Below are 23681 nucleotides of genomic sequence, written 5' to 3'. Positions count from 1 at the left end.
ATGAAAAAAGCACTTTGTGAAGAATAAAAACAGTTAATGTTTGTACAGTCATTACAACATTGCCAACTATTTAATAAATGCTGTATAAATTTTGTTAAACAAAATGTACTTATGTATGACAACTTCTAACTCCTTCATAATTAAATATTTTAAAATATTGCTACTGTTTCTCTGTGTGGGTGATAATGGTCAAGAACATAGACTTCACTGTCAATTTTTAATATTTATAACATTAATTATAGCCTTGTTGTACAGAAGCTATTCAGTAAATACTTAGTCACTCACTCAGTACAGCTCACTCATAATATAGACTTTCTCTTAAGCAATTATTAAAATTCACAACCTTCCAAGAAGCGTTTTCTAATAAAAAATTAATTTGTAAGTTTAAAGGTAGACATTTGTTAAGGCATCTCTCATATACACAGTCATTCATATCATTTTACAGATAATATGAATGGTTTAATCTAAAAGGTTAATTAGTAAATTCATTTTGCAAGGCAACATTTAAAGTATTCTCAATATTTACAATTCTGTAAACTACATACTTGTTTGCTTCAACAAGTTCGCTCTCTTAGACTTACAAAACTCACTTTAAAACATTCATTACCTTTTGTTTTTTACAACTGGGAACAGCAGTATGTTTCTCTTGTTCCTGAGAGTCTCCACATTTGTCTACAGTGATAGGTCGTTTTTTAGAGGAATTTGAAACATTTTTAATTGTGTACTCTGAAACTAAAGGCACCTTCCCACAGGTACTGGATTTTTTGATATTCTTCCTACATTTTATATGACTATTCGCATTTTTCTTTCTCTTTGGTTGGGAAGTCTTTCTGTTGTGCAGCATTTGGCAAAGGATAAAAGAAATGGTTAACTGAGCATTTTTAACACATATTATCTTCATATGTTCAATCGTTTTCATGACTTTCGTAATATGGACCATTTTCCCTAAATCCTTCCGAGGGGTGGCTGTTATACTTCCAAGCAGTGTGGAAAACTGACTGTAGTTGTATTCTAATTCTGTCACAGTGCTTCCATAATTTATGGATGCTATACATGGCACAAAGTTGATGTATGTGGAAATGGAATACTCCGACTTCATAAGAAGGTTTTTTATTTCTGAAAGTTCTTCAAGTTCTCTTGACAGCAAACGAACAGCATAGGAGCAGTTAACAGCTTCATTATATTTGTAGATAATATCCAGATCTTTCTTAAGCTCAGAAATAGAAGTCTCTATCACCTTCCAAAGACAATCTGTTGGATTACCTTTTAGAAATGAGAAAGAAGTCATTTTTTCTTGGCAGTGAACCAGTTCAGGAAGAAGTGACAAATCAAACCAAAGCATACTTCGAAACCTCTGCTTGTCTAGTTTCTTTGCCACTGAGTTTTTAAGAAAGTGAATTGTTTCTGAGAGCATGACGATTTCAATATAGGTTTCAGTGGCCTCAGGTTTTAAAATTACTGCCTTATGGCTGTAGTTTTTCATCATGTACAAACTATTTTCTTCGGTGATAAAAATATCATCTGTGTTTTCTTCTTGCAGCAACTGAAAATATTTTTTTAAAATTTCTAAGTCATCAGTACATCTCAAAGTGAGTTCCTGTAATTTTTTCACATCTGCAAATTCAGCTTGATCCAGTATTTCACTAACACAACAGATATCTGGATGTGAAAGCAAAGTACCATTAAGCCTAGAGTTTTCCATGCTAATTGTTGCTTTGTTTACTACAGCATTGGACTCTCTGGAAGCAATCACTGAATTCTCCTCAAGTCCAATAGTAGAAATTTGTTCACTGCTTAAATCTTTAGACAATGTATCATATATCTTCTGCAACTTAGAAACTGCACATCGATTCATTCTAAGTACCATTTCTTTGTTCCTTTCTGAGTATTTTTTGCAGAAAGACTGTCTCTTTTCTTTCCAAACAAGACTTTTTGAAGCATCAAAAAAGATATGTTCCAGACCATAAAGAGCTATTTTAATATTTACTGCCTCATTGCTCTTGATAAAATTAACTTTTGAGGAGATCATTTCTAAGATAATCCACAGATGGTCTTGTTTTCCTGGACAGGAATCAATTTGGGGATAGTCCCCATACATACTGATCAGGCTTAATGTACTTTTCCTCAAGGTTTCTAGGTCTCCTAAATTATCTCCAAAGTTAACTCCATAGGTAAATGGCACAGAAAGAGAAAAGTCAAAGCAATCTGAACACTGCTTCATTACTGCTTCACATTCATCAATTTGTCGCTTGTATTTTAAGTATGCGTAGTATGAATTGTTTCCCCTTTTGGTTTCTTCAAACAGTTCGATTAATTGATCATGATAGCTCTGCAGCTCAGAGAAGGCATTATATTTTAATCTGCATTGAAAAGCCGGATAGAAACTGGATTGTTGCTGAAATCCACGCGGTCTGCCAAGCAGCTCGCTGTACAGTGTCTCATCATACCAGAGCAAGCTCCGGAATGTTGGTTCACCTCCCAGGAGCCTTTTTTTGTTTTCAATGAATTGAATAGTTTCCATCATCATCTGGAGTTCTACCAAGGAGTCAATAGCACACGGTTTTAATCTGTGTTTGCAGTTACGCCACAGGTTTTCTTCTACCAACAGGTCTCTTGAAATCAAGATTTGTTTAAATGAACATTTTTGTCTTCTTTCAAAAGCCTCAACAAACAAAGGAAGAATATTTTGACAAACTTCACTTTCTTCCTGCAGAATCTGTACAGATGACGTTTCATCTGCCCTCCTCAAAATTTGAGTGAGCTTAACTGTAGGAGCCAAATTATTACTTGGACAATGTTTTTCTTTGAATTCATTCATGTATGATGTAGACTTCTTCTTCAGAGGAGGAGAGACTTTGGAGGGTTCAGACTGGCCACACAGATGAGGCATACGATTCCTCCCTGTAATACCTGGTTTGGAGTCACAGGCTACTTCTGAAGGTAATGAGGAGTCACACTGAAGGTCATGGCTAACTTTTCCCTCCTTTTTCTTTCTTTTGTTACGCTGATTAGAAGCAATGTTTCTCAAAGAGACTGCCTCAGTAGCCTTTTTAATCTTTACACGAGAATCAATCAAGTTGTTTTTCATCGTTTTCTCACTTAAGCAGGAGGAGCCTTCTAATATCTTATTCTTTTGATCTTTGTACTCAGTCTTAACACTTGATCCTTCAGTCACGTTCATGTGAACTGAATCCTTTCTTTTTTCTGCTTGTTTATCTTTCCACATTTTTCCGTCCTGAACGTCTTTCTCTGCAATACCTTCTTGGGAAGAAGAGCCCTTTACGTTATCTTTTACGACCAGAAAACTATCATCGGGAAATACTTTCTTCCTCTCACTGTCTTTACTTTCTTCGGTTTCTGATGTGACAGTCACCTCAGAATTCTCAACATTTGTTTCATCCCCATCGATATGAACGCATTTACTTGAAGAGCAATATTCTGTCTTTTGAAGTTCGTTTCCACCACATCCTTGCAGACAGTGTGGTGCAATGGTAGACACTGCTGGAAAATCTACAGCAGTAATGCTCTGTTTAGCCATGGAAGACTTTGGAGATTCTCCCTCACTGTCTGTTGCTGGAGCGGCTGATAACAATTGAGGAATACTGTTAGACTTTTTGCTTGTTATCAGAGTTTGACTTAATGGATCCATAAGGAAGTTTCCTGTAATAATTCCTGGTTTGGAGATCTCCTTAGGAGTTGTCCATTTTTCTATGGGAAAATTTACCTCCAGGTTTCCTTTATAACCAGATAAAATAAGGTTATTTGGTTTGTAGGTATCAATGTTGAAAAAATGCTTCACCTTTGATTCTAAGATGGAAATAACTGTGTTAGTTTCCACTTTTGGGTGGGCTATACAAGTTGCATCATAATTTTGGTCCACACTAAAACTTATGTTGTTTTCTTCTATGCAACTTAAAGACATCAAATTCCTTTTACTTATTATTTCTTTAGCCTCAGAATTGTTTACTTTTGTTGTATACTGATTATTATCAAGTGCTGAATGGTTCTCAAGTTTTTCATATTTACTAATGTTAGATGAAAACTCTCTATCAGTTTCATTTTCTTTTTTAGTGAGTTTCTCATCTGGGCAGTCTGGGGAAAAGAGACATCCAGTTTTTCTAGAAAAGGGCTGAAGTTCTGATGATTTGGGATTTCTCACACTGCTGTTAGTATAAGCTGACTGACTTGTACTTTGAGACATGGAGCACAGGGCCAACTGTGATTCTGGACACACTTGATCACAATATTCTCTCATGTGAATTGTTGTGTGACTACTGGAGACACCGGACACATTTTCAGAAAGGCACTCTGTGAGTCTCTCTCTATTTGTTTTATAAAAGTTGTACTTTGATACATGAGTTAATGATTTATCAACTTCAAATCCCAAAGCTCTATTCTCTCCAGGTATATTGTATTTTCTTTTTGACAGAAAATGTTTAGTGGAATAATACCCTCTTTCAGACACAGAACTATAACCTTGAAGGTCACAACTTTCCCAGAAACTACTGCATATTACTGCATATGCTCTTGGTAAAGGGCCCCCTCCGTTTTCTCCCACTTCAGTTATCAGCTGCAAAGACATGTAAACTCTTCTGTGAGCATCTTTTAAGTGAAGAATGGCTCTGTCAAGTTTTCTGGAAAGACATTGGCTTTTGCACAAAGATGCTTCTCTATTTAGAATATCCAGGACACTCCCAATGTGTTTTTCTGACTGTGAAAAGGTTTTAATTCGTTCTTGGGATAACGAAAAAAAACATTCCAATGAGTCTTGACTTGTTAGCTTCCTCCTCTTCTCACAAATTTCGTGATGTCTTAAATTTTTATCTGGTATGTTCTGGTCCCTGAAAGGTGTACAGGGCTTTCTCTTGCCAATTCTTGATTCTGTCTCCTTCTTACTTCTAGTATCAGCACCACTGGTTTTTGACTCTGTCAGGGAACATCTGTTTTCCTTGTTTACTGTTGTGACATCAGAAGGTTCAGTTAGCAAAGGTCTGTTTTGTTTTTCAGACATGTGATTCACATGCATATTATGACTCAAGTCCAAAGAAAGTGAGGTTTCAGATTTACTTGCTAGTCCAGATTCTTGCCTTATATTACCAAATTCACTTTCAGAGGGATGATATGAATTTTTAGCAGAACACTGAGAATGAATTTCAAATTCTAGAACTTCTTCCTCCTCATTTATTTCTGATTTTGTGGCTTCAGTTACATATTTGCAGAAATCATCTTTCGATGCAAGGGACTCAACAGTAGGACTGAATCCTTTCACAAATGTATTAGTAATTGTAACTTGCAGATCAGGAAGTAAAATTGGTTGGACGAGCTCTGGTTCATAATTTTGTGTAGAGGAAGAAGCACAACTGTGTTCCTCAGAGCAATGCTGGTCCTGATTCTCACCTCTTGTGGTGCTTTTCAAAACTTCCATCTCCCCATTACTGCTTCCCAACAGACCTTCCCAATCGATGCGAGACTTTAGAGCCTCATAGGAGTCCTCGAATTCTTCATAAAGTACATTTCCATGGCTATAAGCATCCTGTGGAATACTCACAGGAAAAGCATCATCACTCTCTTCTGATCCTACTTCAGTCTCATTATCCAATTTGAAGCTTTGAAGAACTGAGTTGGCACTTACTGTTTGATAAAATGAGTTGTGGAATCGATTTTTATCTGTATTTATTTCAGAAGCAGAAACCTCAAGTTTGCTTAACAAACCAAAATCAGAACAAGTTTCTTTAAACTGGCCTCTTTGGTGATCTTCAGGATTTGTGCATACCACAGGCATTGCAGCATCGGCTATCTCAACTGCAGCACGTGACGCTACACGTACCGAAGAACTTGCAATTTGAAGAAATGCTGTGGAAGTCAAATGCTCTCCAGTCCTTTCAGTATGCTGAATATCTTTTTCTTTTATGGCGGTAATGGGATCTTCATTTTCTAATGATGTAGACTCAGGGCATATACGTTTTTTTCCAGTAGTTAACTTAAAAGCAGTAGAAAATTCTTCAGAACTCAGAATTTCAATGCTATTGTCATCTTTATTCACCCTCCTTTCACCTATGTTGGTAAAAAATTTTGTTTTGTGTGTCTGAAAACTCTGCTTCTCATCTCCATATATATTCCCTATGTTGTTTTCTACAGATGAAGCAATGTTCTCCATTTCAGCCTCATTCTGGCTTTCTTTATCATTATCACTTTGTTCTCTGAAATCAGTATTCCGGTGCACATCATTGTTCAACTGTGCAATATAGAACTGAGTATGATGCTGACCTTTATTGTTAAATAGAGGAGTTTCTTTGCGGTCTCTTTGAATGTTTTCTAGGGACACTGGATCATATTCATTTCTCCTTTGAACACATATATGTTCTCTAGCTATGCTGCAATTTGCATCATGAGCTGTTTTAATATCATGACATGAAGTAACAGCTGGCAGTTGTGTGGTCTGGGGAATGTCTTCTGCTTCCTGGAAAGCATCAGCTGTAATGTTAACACAGCTTTGATCTGGTTTTTCCAATTTCAGCTCCATTAGTTTTTGAGAAATGGCAAAATCTGTATGAGTGTTATCTTTATACTCTAGAGAGTTTTTAGGAGGCTTCTGTGGAAGTCTCTCTACTCTTGGAGTAAGATTGTTTTGTATTTCCAATGCTAGGTGACCTAGCTCATACTTCTCTTCTGTGGTAAATGGCAAAGATTTTGGTTTTTCTAACCCTTGAGTAATTAATATTTGATCACAATTTTCCTGCAAATAATCAAGACTCTCATCCTCTTTGTTGTCTTGGTTCAAAGAAATGTAATTACCTATTCTTTCATTAGTAAAAGAACGATCATTTCCTTTCCACAAACGTTGCTTTCCTTCATGTTTGGCATTGTCTTCCGGCTTGGTGAAGTTCCTTATCTTCCCAGTATTCTGAACGTACTCATGTATGCTTTCTTTACTTTGGAGTGGAAAAAGTGTAGACATTTGGTGACCAGTCTCATATACAGTTTTAAAATTAGAAAACTGTGATTCTGGAGAGATGGGACCACTGTACTTGTCTGTACAAATATTCACTGATTCATAAGAGTCATGTGACTCACTGCTTTCGTCAGTTAAAAATGGGATGGTGTCTCTCTGCTGGGATCTCTGAGCTTTTTCTTCCTCGTGTTTTTGGATTTCAACTTCTGAAACTACATTTGACAAAAACATTGGGAAGGAAAAATCATCCTGGTTCTCACATTGTCCTGCCATGGTAATTGTATTGGGAGCTGTACAATCAGAGGTCTTAGAGCCCAGGTTGTGAGCCTGGGTTTGTGAATCATCCAAAGAAATTCTGAAGCAAGAGGCATCCAAACAATTAGTAACAGTCTGATCACCAGGCACGCCTTCAGATGTGGAGGCAGGATCAGTTGGCATAGATGACAAGTTTATTTCTGAATTAACAAAATCTAAACTCTTCTCAAATGGCAACATCTCACTTAAACCTGTAACAGTATTATGTTTTCCCATGCTTTCTTCTCTCTTCATCAGTCTTGGGTCTTTGATGAGTTTTGAAGTGATTACTGTGCTTGAGTCAGTATTGTTATGAAGGGGAAAAGCAGCAGCAAGACTACTTAAAATAGCTTTAAGATATGTCAGATTTAGGAGGTCACCATTATTAACACTTTCTCCGGTATTACTGGGAATAAATGAATAGCCTGAATCACATGCAAGTAATTGAGAAGTGTCTCTGCATTCTGCTGAATTGTACTCCATATGTCCACTGCATGTTTCAAGTACAGAAATGTTTCCATTTTGCGTATTTCCATAGCAATTAGAAATATCTGAGTTGGAAGGATTTATCTCTGAATTTGACGCATCGCATAAACAGTTTTCCTGAACAAATGGATCTATAGGTTTCCTGAAATGCTCAAAGATGACAGTAGCATCTTTTCCTTTTCCAATTCTTTTGGCCACTGTACAGTTATTCAGAGAGCATGTTCTTTCTGTGGAAATAATAAGAAAGTAAGGAAAAGTAGGAAGAAAAAGTATTCCTACAGGCAACTCTATTAATGCAAGTAAACCATGTCATGAGTGGCACTGACTAAAAAGTCTATCAAATAATCTAATGATGATTAAAGTATGTTCTCAGCAGAAAAAGCAAGAAGAGAAGAGGATGAGTAACTGACCAATAAATGATGTAGCATGAAATTCTGTCTTTTAGGCCCCTTACCAACATGTCTTTGCCATAAAAATTTGAATTCTGACAAACACTAAGAAATAGAAAAATTAAACAGGAATTAAAAACATACTTTTATCAGAGACTAGGTCTTTCTTCTCTTAGTTTCCTACAAGCAGATATTCTATAATAGAGTCTATATATGATTAGGTAAAATTATCTCCCTGTATCTACTGTTACCTTGCTTCATTTCCCTCTACCACAGGAGAACAAAAACAGAAAGGAAAGGGGAATTAGGTGAAGAAATGGGGGTGGGTGGAAGATCAAAAAGTTTGCACAAAATCCTTCCTAGAAGCCAAAGCAAACCACTACCCCTGCTCCACTATGAAATAAATATTCTGGCAAATAATATATGTAAATAAAAACCTGGAAAATAGAAGCAAATTTTCTTTAAATTTTATAGAGATTATTCCTAAAACTTCATAAAGAATTTCACAGAATAACAAAGGAACTTATAAAAATGCATAATGAGCAAGTAAAATGTTCACAAAGCATTCATAGCTAAGTGAAAGTGAAAGTCACTCAGTCATGTCCCACTCTTTGCAACCCCATGGACTATACAGTCCATGGAATTCTTCAGGCCAGAATACTGGAGTGGGTAGCCGTTCCCTTCTCCAGGGGATATTCCCAACTCATGTATCAAACCCAGGTCTCCCACATTGCAGGCGGATTCTTTATCAGCTGAGCCACAAGGGAAGCCCAAGGATACTGGAGTGGGTATCCTATTTCTTCTCCAGCGGATCTTCCTGACCCAGGAATTGAACCAGGGTCTCCAGCATTGCAGGCGGATTCTTTACCAACTGAGCTATTGGGTACATAAGTAAGCAGTACCATGAAAATACCATTATTAAAACAGACTAACAATGAGAAACTGCTCATGAATAATATATGAAGTCATAATCATATCATTGAGAACATGCCATTTAGTTTTGACAAAATGTTAAAAAAAAATAGCTCTGATGAAGATTCCCAAATTATATAACCATTGTGATTATACTTTCATTTATAGTAAGCTATAGTGGAAATATGTTCAAAAATGGGGATGAGACTAACAGTATATTATTCCATATACTGGAATACATAAAAATATATAGTATCTTCAAAAGATTAATAAAAAGACAATACAGTAGATAGTTGGGCAAAGTATATGACTAAGAAAATCATGGGTTAAATAAAAATTGTCAACAAGTACAAAAAGATGTCCAACCCCACTAAATGCACAAGAAGATTCACATTAAAAAACCTTTTAAGATTCTGAAGGATAATTAATTTCCCTTTTCAAGATAAAAGCACTCAACTTACTAGGAATAGAAAGGAATTTCCTCTACATGGTAAAGGACATTTTAAAAAACCCACAGCTAACATGATACTTACTGGGGAAAAATAAACACTTTACCCCTAAGTTTAGGAACAACACAAAGATGACCATTCTTACCATTTCTATTTAACATTCCACTGGAGGTTCTAGCCAATGCAATTAGACAAGAAAAAGAATAAAAAACATCTAGATTGGAGAGAAAGAAGTAAAACTACCTCTATTTGCATATGGACCCTATCTTGCGTATAGAAAATCCCAAGGAAATCACTATTGAGAAAACAACTCTATTTACAAGAGGATCAAAAAGAGTGCAATACTTAGGAATACATTTAACGAAGTATAAAACTTATACTCTGAAAAACCTCACCTTGTATCCACAAAATGGCTATAATAAAAGTCAGATAATAACAAGTATAAACAAGAAAAGTACAGAAATTCTAACCCACATACATTGTTAAGGTAAATGTCAATGGTGCAGCCACTTTGGAAAATAGTCTGGCAGTTCCTTGAATGGTTGATACAGACTTACCCTATGATCACATGACTCCTTAGCTATATACCTAAGAGCAAAGAAAACACATCTATACCTAACCTTGTACAAGAAAGTTCTTAGCATAAATATTCATAATTGCTAAAAGGTGGAAACAACCCAATGGCCATCAACTGATGAATGAATAAACACAATGTAATGTATCTATGTAACAGGATATTATTCCACAAAAAGGAATGAGGTACTGATACATGCTGCAACATGCCTGGGCCCTGAAAACACTGTTAAGCAAGTCACCAGTCACAAGAGGCTACTGTTTATGACTTCACTCATATGAAATGGCCAGAATAGGCTTATAGAGACAGAAAGCAGATTGGTGACTGTTTAGGGGTAGTGTGGGGCTTGGGGAAAAAGACAAATAATAGCTTTTAATGGGTAAATATTCTCTTTTTGGGAGAAGGCAATGGCAACCCACTCCAGTACTTTTGTCTGGAAAATCCCGTGGACGGAGGAGCCTGGTAGGCTGCAGTCCATGGGGTTGCTAGAGTCGGACACGAGTGAGCGACTTCACTTTCACTTTTCACTTTCATGCACTGGAGAAGGAAATGGCAACCCAGTCCAGTGTTCTTGCCTGGAGAATCCCAGGGACGGGGGAGCCTGGTGGGCTGCCATCTATGGGGTCTCGCAGAGCCAGACACGACTGAAGCAACTTAGCAGCAGCAGCAGCATTCTCTTTTTGATCTGATAATGATAACATATCCCACTCACTATGCTGGCAGAAACTTTTTAAATTTAATTTTTATTTTATATTGGAGTATAGCTGATTTACAATACTGTGTTAATTTCAGGTATAAAGAAAAGTGATTCAGTTATACATATAAATATATTCATTCTTCTTCATATTCTTTTCCCATATAAGGTTACTGAGTAGAGTTTCCAGAGTAAGTCCTTGCTGATTACCTATTTGATATATATTAATGTATACATGTTAATCCCAAACTCTTAACTTACCCCTCCCCCTTAACCTTTACCTTTGGTAACCATATGTTTGTTTTCAAATCTGTGAGTCTGGCAGAAATATTTTTTTAAAAAAGTATATTGTGCTGGCAATGATAAAGAGTAATTAAGGTAACCTGATGGACTAATGTTGAAACTGAAATTCCAATACTTTGGCCACCTAATGCGAAGAGCTGACTCATTTGAAAAGATCCTGATGCTGGGAAAGACTGAGGGCAGGAGGAGAAGGGGACGACAGAGGATGAGATGGCTGGATGGCATCACCGACTCAATGGACATGGATTTGGGTGGACTCCAGGAGTTGGTGATGGATAGGGAGACCTGGTGTGCTGTGGTTCACAGGGTCACAAAGAGTCGGACAAGACTGAGCGACTGAACTGAACTGATGCAACCACTTTTGAAAACCATGACATTGTTTCTACATTAAGTGGTACATTCCTGATGTAGATATATACTCTGTAGAAAAGTTTGCATATATGCACTGAGACACTTATATGAATGTTTAAAACAGCAATGCTTGGAATATGAAGAAAACCACAAAATGTCCAAATATACTCAGAGGTATAATGTATAGTCATAAAATTGAATATTATGTGTGTGAGTGTGTGTGTGTGTATATAAATATAGATATGAGTGAAAATGAAGAAACTATGGTTATATATATATCAACATGGAAGAATCACACAAACATAATGCTGAGAAAAAGAAGTAAAAAGTAGTTACAGCATTAATTCTAGATATATAAAATCAAAAACAGGGAAAGCACACCTATTTTGCTTAGAGATTCATGATGTATTAGAAAATAATATTCAGCAGTAAGACCACCACAGATGCTACTTAAGTAGAAAAATATATGTTTCTTACCAGTTTTCTTAGGAAATCCTGTTGAGAGGGATCTCAAAGATGTCATAAAGTGTCCATTATCTACTTTTTGACCAATAAATTTTACTGTTACTATTGCATATGGAAGACACTGCCTAGGTTTATCTACTGGCTGTGAAAGAATATTATATTCATATAAGTATACCTAGAAGATAAAGAACATTTTTATGATGATTAATTTTTACAGACTTGAATAAGCTTCTATTTTAAAAAATCTATTTAACTCCATGTTGCTATTTGTTAACCATCTTTCACACATCTCCCCTCTCCCTGTCTTCTTCAACTCTAGTTTTCTTGAAGATGAATTTTTTTCTCCATAACATATTTTTTCCTTGATAGGCTTTGAATATCAGCAGAAACAGATACAATCTATGTTTAAATAAAAAAGTATTTCTCCATTAAAACTTCAATGTTTTGCATATGCTAGGAACCACTATATTGTGTTTTATCTAGGAGGAAAAGTCAACTAGAAAAATAACAATAGCTTAATACATCTTACATGTGGGAGCATGCTGCTAAGGCACTTCAGTCATGTCCGACTCTGTGCGACCCCACAGACAGCAGCCCATCAGGTTCCGCCCTCCCTGGGATTCTCCAGGCAAGAACACTGGAGTGGGTTGCCATTTCCTTCTCTAATGCATGAAAAGTGAAAAGTGAAAGTGAAGTTGCTCAGTCGTGTTCGACTCTATGCAACCCCATAGACAGGAGCAGCCTACCAGGCTCCTCTGTCCATGGGATTTTCCAGGCAAGAGTACTGGAGTGGGGTGCCACTGCCTTCTCCGATGTGGGATACTTCTAAAATATCCTCATTTAATCATATATATATGATTATATATAATGATATTTATAATTTAATCGTCTATAAAAGGTTAAAAGTCTATAAAAGGTTAAAAGGTTAGAAAAGTGTCTCTTTTAGATATGATAGAAAATTACTGTTTAATAATTAGTCTACTATCTAATGACTAAAACATAAGCCTTTTATCCTTGTACAAAGTACAAAGGATCAGTAAGGTTATTTCAAAGTATCTTTCTTTTGCAAGTTAGGCATTAATCTATGAAACATTTAAATAAAAGTAGCTACTTGGAACAAAATTAAATGCAAATCTAGAAGCTTCTTTACTAATGTTTCCAGATCACAAATATTAAATCAGCTTTAACTATTTACTTATTTAGGTCATATTACACGGAAAAGGGGTGCCAACAGACTTGGCAAAGTTGCCACAAACCTTTAATTCATAAAAAAATGCAGTATCTGTGAAGCAGATATTCTTTGTGTTACCTTGTCATCTTATTGGCTTATTTGGTATTCAGGTCATATTACATGACCTAAACAAATATGAATGAAGTAAGAGATTTCCACTTAATATTTTGGACAGTTGTTTTAAGAGTTGTATCATACAATGTGAGGCCAGTGACTTTCAAACAGTCAAGTGAATCAAAAAGTTAACATACTGCTGAACTGTAGGCTTGTAGTTCAATGGTATCCTTCAGAGAAGGTATATTTCTTGACATATGGCAGTCAAAATTAGGAGAAGGATCCAAAGAAACCTTGCTTTTATCTAGTGAAGGCTGAATTTTCTTCACTTTCCCAAAAAGAACCTGGGGAGGAAAAGGTAAAAAGAAAGTCAATAAAGATATACCAGAACATTTTAAACTCTCATACCAGGAAAGTAAAACTAGCTCCTATTTTAAGGAAAGAGATTAGAATGGGGAGATAATTCATGTCCCAGATGAATGGGATGACTTATTAGAATTATGTCAATTCCTCCCTAAATCGACTCTAAGACTATAGTAACAAAATTTAACAAAAATTTCAGAAAATCCATTTACAGAAATGAGTTTTAGTTTAAAAACTTCCCTGGAAGATGAAACAAGAATAACCTACAAAATTTCTGAAAAAAATATTTGAATCAGAAATAATGATGGAATAGGAAAAGTGACATGTACTTCCAGATATTAAGTACTTTTTAAAAGAATACTACCACTTTTAAAAAGAATACTACCACAAAAAAGAGATGGAAAAAACTGTACAAAGTAAAAAGTCCAGATAAGTCCAAGCAGCTATAAAAGTACAGCATAATATTAAAAGCATCATTTGAAACAGATGAAGCAAAACCGGATTATTCACTAAATGGTGTGGACCTGAAAAACATTAAATTCGTCTCTTAATCTATAAACCAAAATAAATACCAAATAAATTAAATATTTAAGTAATGTAAACACTTAGAGAGAAATACAAATATTTATCTACTCTCAAAGAGAATTCTTTTCTAACCATATTGCCAAAACCCACAAACCAAAACCGTGCTTCTTTGTAAACAGTCCAAAACTTCTGTACATCACAAAAAAATGATCAAATTGTACGGCAGAAAACAATACAATTGTAAGCCAATTTTCAGGACTGGGAACACGTGTACACCCGTGGTGGATTCATGTTGATGTATGGCAAAACCAATACAATACTGTAAAGTAATTAGCCTCTAATTAAAATAAATAAATTTAAATTTAAAGAAAAAAAATGAGTATAAAAATTTTAAAGACTATGAACCATTAAGTGATAAAAGGTGGGGAAAAGTGCAGTTAATATGAAAACATGTACAAATTTTAAGTCAGCAATTCTATTACTTTTATTTTTTCATGTGCTAATAATTCATTCAAAGTTAAAAACAACACTAAATGTAGTGTGGTACTCTGTACTTGGACACTGGAAGAGGAAAAAACATTAGTAGAAAAACTGGCAGAAACCAAAAATTTGTAGCAGACAGTACTGTACCAATGCTGATTTCTTTCATTTTATTATTTTTTTAAATTGAGATATAATTGATATATATACTATTAGACTCTTAGTTTTAACAGAGTTGGCATAGTTACATGAAATGGTAACATTAGGGAAAACTGTATACAGGAACTGTCTGTACTATCTTAATAACTTTTCTGTAAATTTAAATTTATTCCAAAATTAAAAAGTTTATTAAAAAAAACTTAAAACTTTTTTATTTTAAAAAAGAAAGCACTAAGTGATAAAACATTATACAATGAAAACCCTAACTCTCCAGATTCACTTTAATGAATTGATAATGCTGATGAATCAATTATAAAAAATATAAAAACAAAAATCTAGCAAAAGTTATTAATATGCAATTCACTCATTATCAGTGAATACCTGCAGAATGTTAAGCTCGGCAGTAACTATGAAAAAGAAAAAACTGAACAATGAGAAACTACCACATATTAGACTGGCAAATATTTTTTAAAAAATATAATACACAGAGATAGTAAAGATAAGAGCTAATAAACATTTCCCATGCTTTGCATAGGAATGGCAGTTAGTATAACCTTTCTCAGGACAACTGGGCATTACATAGCAAAAGCTGGGAAAGTGTACACATACCTGTGACTCCTAACTTGACACATAAGAATTAATCAATTAATTCTTAGCAAATAATCACAGGTGTGTGTAAAATGTACCTACATGAATAATCCAAGTACTACTTGAAAGTACAAAACAAAACAAAGCAAAAGTAATTTCTATCCCAACATTGAAAAATTTGGTAACAAATTTATGGTAGTGCTGTACAGTGGAATATTATATAGTCATTCAAAATGATATTACAAAAAATATTGAATGGTATGGAAAATGTTGATTTTATAATCAGTAAAAAAGTTATATAGTATAAAAGTAGTAACGTATTTTAATGACCATTGTACAATGCATATCCACATATATGAGCAGAAGACGAAGTATAGATATACAAACAAATTAACTATCATTATCAATGGGCTTTTCAGAGCTTCTGAGTATGTTCCGAATCTCCTAAAATCAGTATTTTAATATAAATTACACTTTATGACTTTGATAATACCCAAGATCTAAAAATAATCGAATAAACGCATATATATGGAATTTAGAAAGATGGTAACAATAACCCTGTGTACGAGACAGCAAAAGAGACACTGATGTATAGATCAGTCTTATGGACTCTGTGGGAGAGGGAGAGGGTGGGGAGATTTGGGAGAATAGCATTGAAACATGTATAATATCATGTATGAAACGAGTCACCAGTCCAGGTTCGATACACGATACTGGATGCTTGGGGCTGGTGCACTGGGACGACCCAGAGGGAGGGTATGGGGAGGGAGGAGGGAGGAGGGTTCAGGATGGGGAACACAGGTATACCTGTGGCGGATCCATTTCGATATTTGGCAAAACTAATACAATATTGTAAAGTTTAAAAATAAAATAAAATTAAAAAAATAAAATAAACTAAAATATATAATTACAAAATAAAATAAAATAAAAATAACCAAATAATACCAAATGAACCATTGGTTTTATGTGGATGTATACACATCCTAAGTTACATAACTGAGGGTCTTTTCTACCTACTGTGATTTTAGTAGTCTTGGCAAAGCTGCAATTAACCAGAAAGTATATCTTAGCCTACCTGTGTCTGTTGATGCTTACAATTCAACTGTAAGACTGATTTTTTTTTCCCTCAATTTTGAATAACTTCAGACTTTCAAAAAAGTTACAAAACAATTCAGAGGTCTATATACTTCTAACCCAGTTTTCCTAATGCTAACACCTTATATAAGATAGTAAAATTATCAAAACAAAGTAATTAATATTGTCTAACACTGTTAATTAAAATAAATAGTAGGAGTTTAGTAACTTTAGCTAAACCAGAATTATTAATACCAATGTTCTGGAAAAAGACATTGAAAACACTCTGATATTAATTATAGTCTGAACAAAAGAGAGAGAGAAAGAGAATAAAGTCAATTAGAACAGAAAAAATATACATTAGGAAACCAAGATGATAAAGCCTGCCTTTGCTTACTTGAAGATTTTATGCTGCATATTCACTAGGGTCAAAAATAGGGGAAAATTTCAAATGGTGATGATGATGATAACTATTATTTATTTCATACAATGTGAGTTTAAAACAATAATTCATATTGAAAGTAAAATAATGTTTAGGTCAATTAAAGCAAACTGAATATATTAGTTCTTTCATGCTACCAACCTTAAACATGATAATACTTTCTACAGTAATGCTTCTACTATGAGCATAATTCAAGGCAACATCAACGTGTCTAAATATATAAATTCCAAGAAGAGGGTTTCCTAGTATCCTCAATGAAGATGCTTTGGTACTTATTCCATTGTGGTATATCTCAGCCACATCCTTCTGACGAAGTGCTAAAAAGCAGAAATGTTCTTCAAGTTCTCTGCCATGCCTTCCAATCTCACGCATCTCTGACCTAAAGCAAAACAGTGAATAGTTAAAATGAGAACATCTACAGAATTTTCAAGAAGACAAATACTTCAAGCTTGCTAAAGACAGAAAACAAAATCTATAATCTAAACTTCTGAAATCTCACCTACATTCCACAAGAACTACTGAAACACTGGTGTATTAGGTAAGGAGTTCTACATGGCTGGCTCAGCAGTAGTAACAGTAGCAACTGTGACACCAGGTGATTCACGCGTGGTTCAGTCACTAGGACAGAGCTGTAATTTCAAAAGATTATCAGCAGTGGAGAAGCTATAGAATCTACAAAGTAATGTGTATACCAATCAAAGGAAAACTCCTCTTCAACACCACATGCTACTAATATTTATTATTTCCTGGGACACCACTCACAAATATTAATATTTATATGCAAGAATAATTCACCTTTAACAGTAGACAGCCATGGCAACAAAACGCACAGCAACAATTACAAGCAAGACTCACCGATGAGATCATGACCACTTCTCTTTTCCCAGAGATGTCACCTTAACTTTCAACTCCACTGTTGTTATTTCCTGCTCATGTTTTCACCCTGATGTCAGGCTCTATAAACCACTAAGATCTCTATGTTTGATTGTTAAGGTATATTCTTAACAGTCAGAAGAACTGAAATACTTCTTTCTGTTTTCCTAATTTCTCTACTGGTTTTTCTTACGATCTAAGTTCAGTTCAGTCAATCAGTCGTGTATGACTGATTTTGTGATTCCATGGACGGCAGCACTCCAGGCTTCCCTGGCCATCACCAACTCCCAGAGCTTGCTCAGACTCATGTCCAATGAGTCAGTGATTCCATCCAACCATCTCATCCTCTGTCATCCCCTTCTCCTCCCGCCTTCAATCTTTCCCAGCATCAGGGTCTTTTCCAAAAGGTTCTTTGCATCATGTGGCCAAAGCACTGGAGCTTCAGCTTCAGGATCAGTCCTTCCAATGAACATTCAGGACTGATAACCTTTAGGATTGACTGATTTGATCTCCTTGCAGTCCAAGGGACTCTCAAGAGTCTTTTCCAACATCAAAGGTCAAAAGCATTAATTCTTCGGCCCTCAGATTTCTTTATGGTCCAACACTCACATCCATACGTGACTACTGGAAAAACCATAGCTTTGACTAGACGGACCTTTGTTGGCAAAGTAATGTCTCTGCTTTTTAATATGCTGTCTAGGTTGGTCATAGCTTTTCACTAAGGAGCAAGTGTCTTTTAACTTCGTGGCAGCAGTCACCATCTGCAGTGATTTTGGAGCCCCCCCAGAATAAAATCTCTGTTTCCACTGTTTCCTATCTATTTACAAAGAAGTGATGGGACTGGATGCCATGATCTTAGTTTTCTGAATGTTGGGTTTTAAGCCAGCTTTTTCACTCTCCTCTTTCACTTTCATCAAGAGGTTCTTTAGAACTTCTTTGCTTTCTGCCATATAGGTGGTGTCATCTGTGTTATTGATATTTCTCCCGGCAATCTTGATTCCAGCTTGTGCTTCATCCAGTCTGGCATTTCTCATGATGTATTCTGTATGTAAGTTAAATAAGCAGGATGGCAATATATAGCCTTGACATACTCCTTTCCCAATTTGGAACCAGTCTGTTGTTTCATGTCCAGTTCTAACTATTGCTTCTTGACCTGCACACAGATTTCTCAGGACACAGGTAAGGTAGACTGGTATTCCCATCTCTCTGAGTATTTTCCAGTTTGTTGTGATACACCTGGAATGTTAGGTCCATGAATTAAGGTAAATTGGAAGTGGTCAAACAGGAGATGGCAAGAGTGAGCATTGACATTTTAGGAGCCAGTGAACTAAAATGGACTGGAATGGGCGAACTTAATTCAGATGACCATTATATCTACTACTGTGGGCAAGAATCCCTTAGAAGAAATGGAGTAGCACTCAGTCAACAACAGTGAAATGTAGTACTTGGGTGCAATCTCAAAAACAACAGAATGATCTCTGTTCATTTCCAAGGCAAACCATTCAATATCACAGTAATTCAAGTTTATGCCCCGACTAGTAATGCTGAAGAAGCTGAGGTTGAATGGTTCTGTGAAGACCTACAAGATCTTCTAGAACTAACACCCAAAAAAGATGTCCTTTTCATCACAGGGGACTGGAATGTAAAAGTAGGAAGTTAAGAGATACCTGGAGTAACAGGCAAATTTGGCCTTGGAGTACAAAATGAAGAAGGGCAAAGGCTAACAGAGCTTTGCCAAGAGAACACACTGGTCATAGCAAACACCCTCTTCCAACAACACAAGAGAAGACTGCACACATGGACATCACCAGATGGTCAACACCAAAATCAGATTAATTATATTCTTTACAGCCAAAGATGGAGAAGCTCTATACAGGCAGCAAAAGCAAGACCAAGAGCTGACTGTGGCTCAGATCATGAGCTCCTTAATGCAAAATTCAGACGTAAACTGAAGAAAGTAGGGAAAACCACTGGAACATTCAGGTATGAATGGTCTAAATCAAATCCCTTACAATTATTCAGTGGAAGTGACAAACAGATTCAAGGAATTAGATCTGATAAAGTGCCTGAAGAACTACGGACAGAGATTCATGACATTGTGCAGAAGGCAGTGATCAAGAACATCCCCAAGAAAAAGAAATGCAAAAACGCAAAATGGTTGTCTGAGAAGGCCTTACAAATAGCTGAGAAAAGAAGAGAAGGGAGAGGCAAAGGAGAAATGGAAAGATATCCATTTGAATGCAGAGTTCCAAAGAATAGCAAGGAGAGATGAGAAAGCCTTCCTCAGTGAACAAGGCAAAGAAATAGAGGAAAACAAAAGAATGGGAAAGACTAGAGATCTCTTCAAGAAAATGAGAGATACCAAGGGAACATTTCATGCAAAGATGGGCTCAATAAAGGACAGAAATGGTATGGACCTAATAGAAGCTGAAAATATTAAGAAGAGGTGGCAAGAATACACAGAAGAACTATACAGAAAAGATCTTCATGACCCAGATAACCACAATGGTATGATCACTCACCTAGAGCCAGACATCCTGGAGTGCGAAGTCAAGTGGGTCTTAGGAAGCATCGCTACGAACAAAGCTAGTGGAGGTGATGGAATTCCAGTTGAGCTATTTCAAATCCTAAAGGATGATACTGTCAAAGTGCTGCATTCAATATGCCAGCAAATTTGGAAAACTCAGCAGTGGCCACAGGACTGGAAAAGGTCAGTTTTCATTCCAATCCCAAAGAAAGGCAATGTTAAAGAATGTTCAAACTACTGCACAATTGCACTCATCTCACATGCTAGCAAAGTAATGCTCAAAATTCTCCCAATAAGACTTCAACAGTACATGAACCAAGAACTTCCAGATGTTCAAGCTTGATTTAGAAAAGGGAGAGGAACCAGAGATCAAATTGCCAACATCCATTGGATCATAGAAAAAGCAAGAGAGTTCCTGAAAAACATCTACTTCTGCTTTATTGACTATGCCAAAACCTTTGACTGTGTGGATCACAAGAAATTGTGGCAAATTCTTAAAGAGATGGGAATACCAGACCACCTTACATGTCTCCTGAGAAATCTTAGATTTTAGAAAAACATTAATTTCCAAGCAATTTCTGGAAGAACTCCGACAACAACAGGACAAAGAATGGAAGGGAAGCAGGAAATCACAGTAAAGTGTTGTAAGGTTCCTATACCCCACATGAATCACATATGTGAAGGTGTATTGTGATAAAGATGTACACAGAAACACCCTGTCTTACTGTGCTTCACTGCATTGTGCTTCACAGATACCACATTTTTTTATGAATTAAAGGTTTGTGGCAACCTTACCAAGCCTATTAGCACTCTTTTGCCAACATCATTTGTTCACTTTGTTCCCTGTGTCACATTTGGGTGATTCTCACAATATTTCACACTTCTTCATTATCATTACATTTGTGTATATATGGTATTATATTATTATATTTACATATATATTTTTTATTATATTTTTTATGTATGGTGATCTGTCATCAGTGGTCTTTGATATTACTACTATGACTCTGAAGGCTCTGACAATGGTTAGTACTTTTTTTTAGCAATAATGAATTTTAAAATTAAGGTATATACATTATTAATACTATTGCATTCTTAACAGACTACATTATAGTGTAAACATAATTTCATATGCACTGGGAAGCCAAAGAATTTGTGTGATCGTCTTTATTGTGGTCTGGGACTGAACCTGTGACACCTCAAGGCATGCTATGATGCTAACCCTAGAGCAGTGTCACTGTTGACATTTTGGGCCAAATAATTCTTGGTGTTACCTAGTCATATTATTGGCTACACGTTATATCCTGTTAAGGGGCTGAGTAGAATGAAAAAACACAACTTAAACAAGATATGATCCAGGGCTTCCAAAAACCCTTAAAACTATTAAAGTAGAAAGTATTTCCTGGAGGTTATGCTGGTAACAAAACTGTTAAAAACTTCATAGTTTCCCATGTATGTTCAGAATTACACTTGAAAGTAAATGTAGGACTAAGTATGACTTACAAAATAAAAATGACCAATTAAAAATTACCTTTCCAAAAAAAAATAAAATAAAAATTACCTTTCCAAACTATTTCTAGGTCTAAAAAGATTTTTAAAAGGTTGCCTTTTCAAAGTTATTCAGACACTAGGATCTATGTCAGATTGTTATATGACAGAAGCTCTGAATCTCAACACTATCGTTTCAGAGACAATAGGGTCTTTTGTGTTCATAATACCATGTAATCAGATAACAGTATTAAGATCTACTACACAAAGAGTGCTCTATTACCAAGAGATAGCAATACAAATTACATACTAACAGGATACTGCTGCTGCTGCTGCTGTTGCTGCTGCTGCTGCTAAGTCGTGTCAGTTGTGTGCAACTCTGTGCGACTCCATAGACGGCAGCCCACTAGGCTCCCCCGTCCCTGGGATTCTCCAGGCAAGAACACTGGAGTAGGCTGCCATTTCCTTCTCCAATGCATGAAAGTGAAAAGTGAAAGTGAAGTCTCTCAGTCATGTCCAACTCTTAGCGACCCCATGGACTGCAGCCCACCAGGCTCCTCCGCCCATGGGATTTTCCAGGCAAGAGTACTAGTATTTATTAAATATAAAAAAGTGTTATGAATAATTTTCCAGAAACGTCCTCTCATGTTCTTGTGCATCAATACTGAGGAATAAGGGTCATAATCTGTGAGACTCTGAATCTTATCCATACTTTAAGCTCTAGAATGGAAAGTTCAAAATCAATCCAGCACTGAAATGCTCTATTTATGGATAAACTCTTGGTTGCAGACTTGTCATTATTTTTTTAATCAAAATTTTATTCATCATTAAGCAAAAACACCTGACCCTTGAACAACATGGGTTTGAACTGCACAGGTCCACTTATACACAGATCTTCAATAAATATACAATTGGGTCTCGGTAGTGGTTGATTCTGCAATCATGCAATCAACCAACCAAGGACTGCAAACTTAATTTACAATCCATGACTGGTTGAAATCTGCAGATGCAGCACTTGTGGATATGGAGGAACAACTATGGGACCTGAGTATCTGCAGATTTTGATATCTGGGGTGAGTCCTGGAACCAATCCCCTGTGGGTACCAAGGGATATATGTAGGACTAAATATGATTTAAAAGATAAAAATGTGGTCTGGGACTATAAGTGTAGAAGACTTAAAAAACTCAAATTGATGAGAAATTATATAAGTTAACAAAGAACAGTGGATGAGTGGTAGAAACACAATTAGTCTTGATATCTTTTGGAAGGTGATGAGCTTATAATGAGTTTTGTGCTACCACGATGTCTATCCATTAAAACCAACTGCAACAGAATACGAGGTGTAAGTGACTCAGAATGGTTATGTCATAGTTAATTACATCACACAGAGTAGGTTCCAAGATAACTGTATCTAACAGGTGATGAATAATTTTTTTGTTTAATAAATGAAACACAGTAAGTAACATCTTTCCCACAGTTAAACTGGAAACAAAAGAACACTATTCAGCAACTCTGTATTTAACTCTCTGGGGTGACTTGGAGAGCATGAAAGTATTCAATTCAAAGGTATGTTTTTTAGATAATAGTTAAAGGAAATAAAGTTATTTGCTTTGGAGAGTTTGGAAGGGAACGTAATTGTTTTCGAGTCCAACAGATTGTGGGTGATAAATGATCACTGTTCAGCTGGCAGAAGAGCAACATGTGAAATGAAGCATAGATGGCTAAGATAAAATTAGGATTCAACAAAATTTGAATAGGAAGGAAAGTTTAGATTTGAGCAGTGATGTCACAAAGATGGAATAGGAGACCCTAGCCTGTGGCCCTTCAGTCCAGGTTCAATGCACGATACTGGATGCTTGGGGCTAGTGCACTGGGACGACCCAGAGGGATGGTATGGGGAGGGAGGAGGGAGGAGGGTTCAGGATGGGGAGCACATGTATACCTGTGATGGATTCATTTTGATATTTGGCAAAACTAATACAATTATGTAAAGTTTAAAAATAAAAT

The 23681-nt window shown here is 35.9% G+C and overlaps 1 protein-coding gene across 2 annotated transcripts in view; it reads right to left on the bottom strand.

Annotated features, from left to right (window-relative positions):
• Positions 1 to 23681, bottom strand: part of TEX15 (testis expressed 15) — a 79703-nt gene that overhangs the window by 10145 nt on the left and 45877 nt on the right. The window contains exons 1-5 of one of the 2 annotated variants that reach the window (XM_010838808.1): positions 17641 to 17734; positions 16927 to 17164; positions 13352 to 13498; positions 11882 to 12044; positions 608 to 7959 (exon numbers count right to left, since the gene is read on the bottom strand). In XM_010838808.1, the coding sequence (XP_010837110.1) occupies positions 608 to 7959; positions 11882 to 12044; positions 13352 to 13498; positions 16927 to 17157 (7893 nt within the window). In that variant the 5' untranslated portion in view covers positions 17158 to 17164; positions 17641 to 17734. Of the gene's footprint in view, positions 1 to 607; positions 7960 to 11881; positions 12045 to 13351; positions 13499 to 16926; positions 17165 to 17640; positions 17735 to 23681 lie in introns of those variants that run through there. The other variant, XM_010838807.1, reaches the window with a different exon arrangement.

This window comes from Bison bison, unplaced genomic scaffold, assembly GCF_000754665.1.
Source record: "Bison bison bison isolate TAMUID 2011002044 unplaced genomic scaffold, Bison_UMD1.0 scf7180017864105, whole genome shotgun sequence".
Lineage (NCBI taxonomy): Eukaryota > Metazoa > Chordata > Mammalia > Artiodactyla > Bovidae > Bison > Bison bison.
This window is presented reverse-complemented; position numbering and strand designations above follow the sequence as displayed.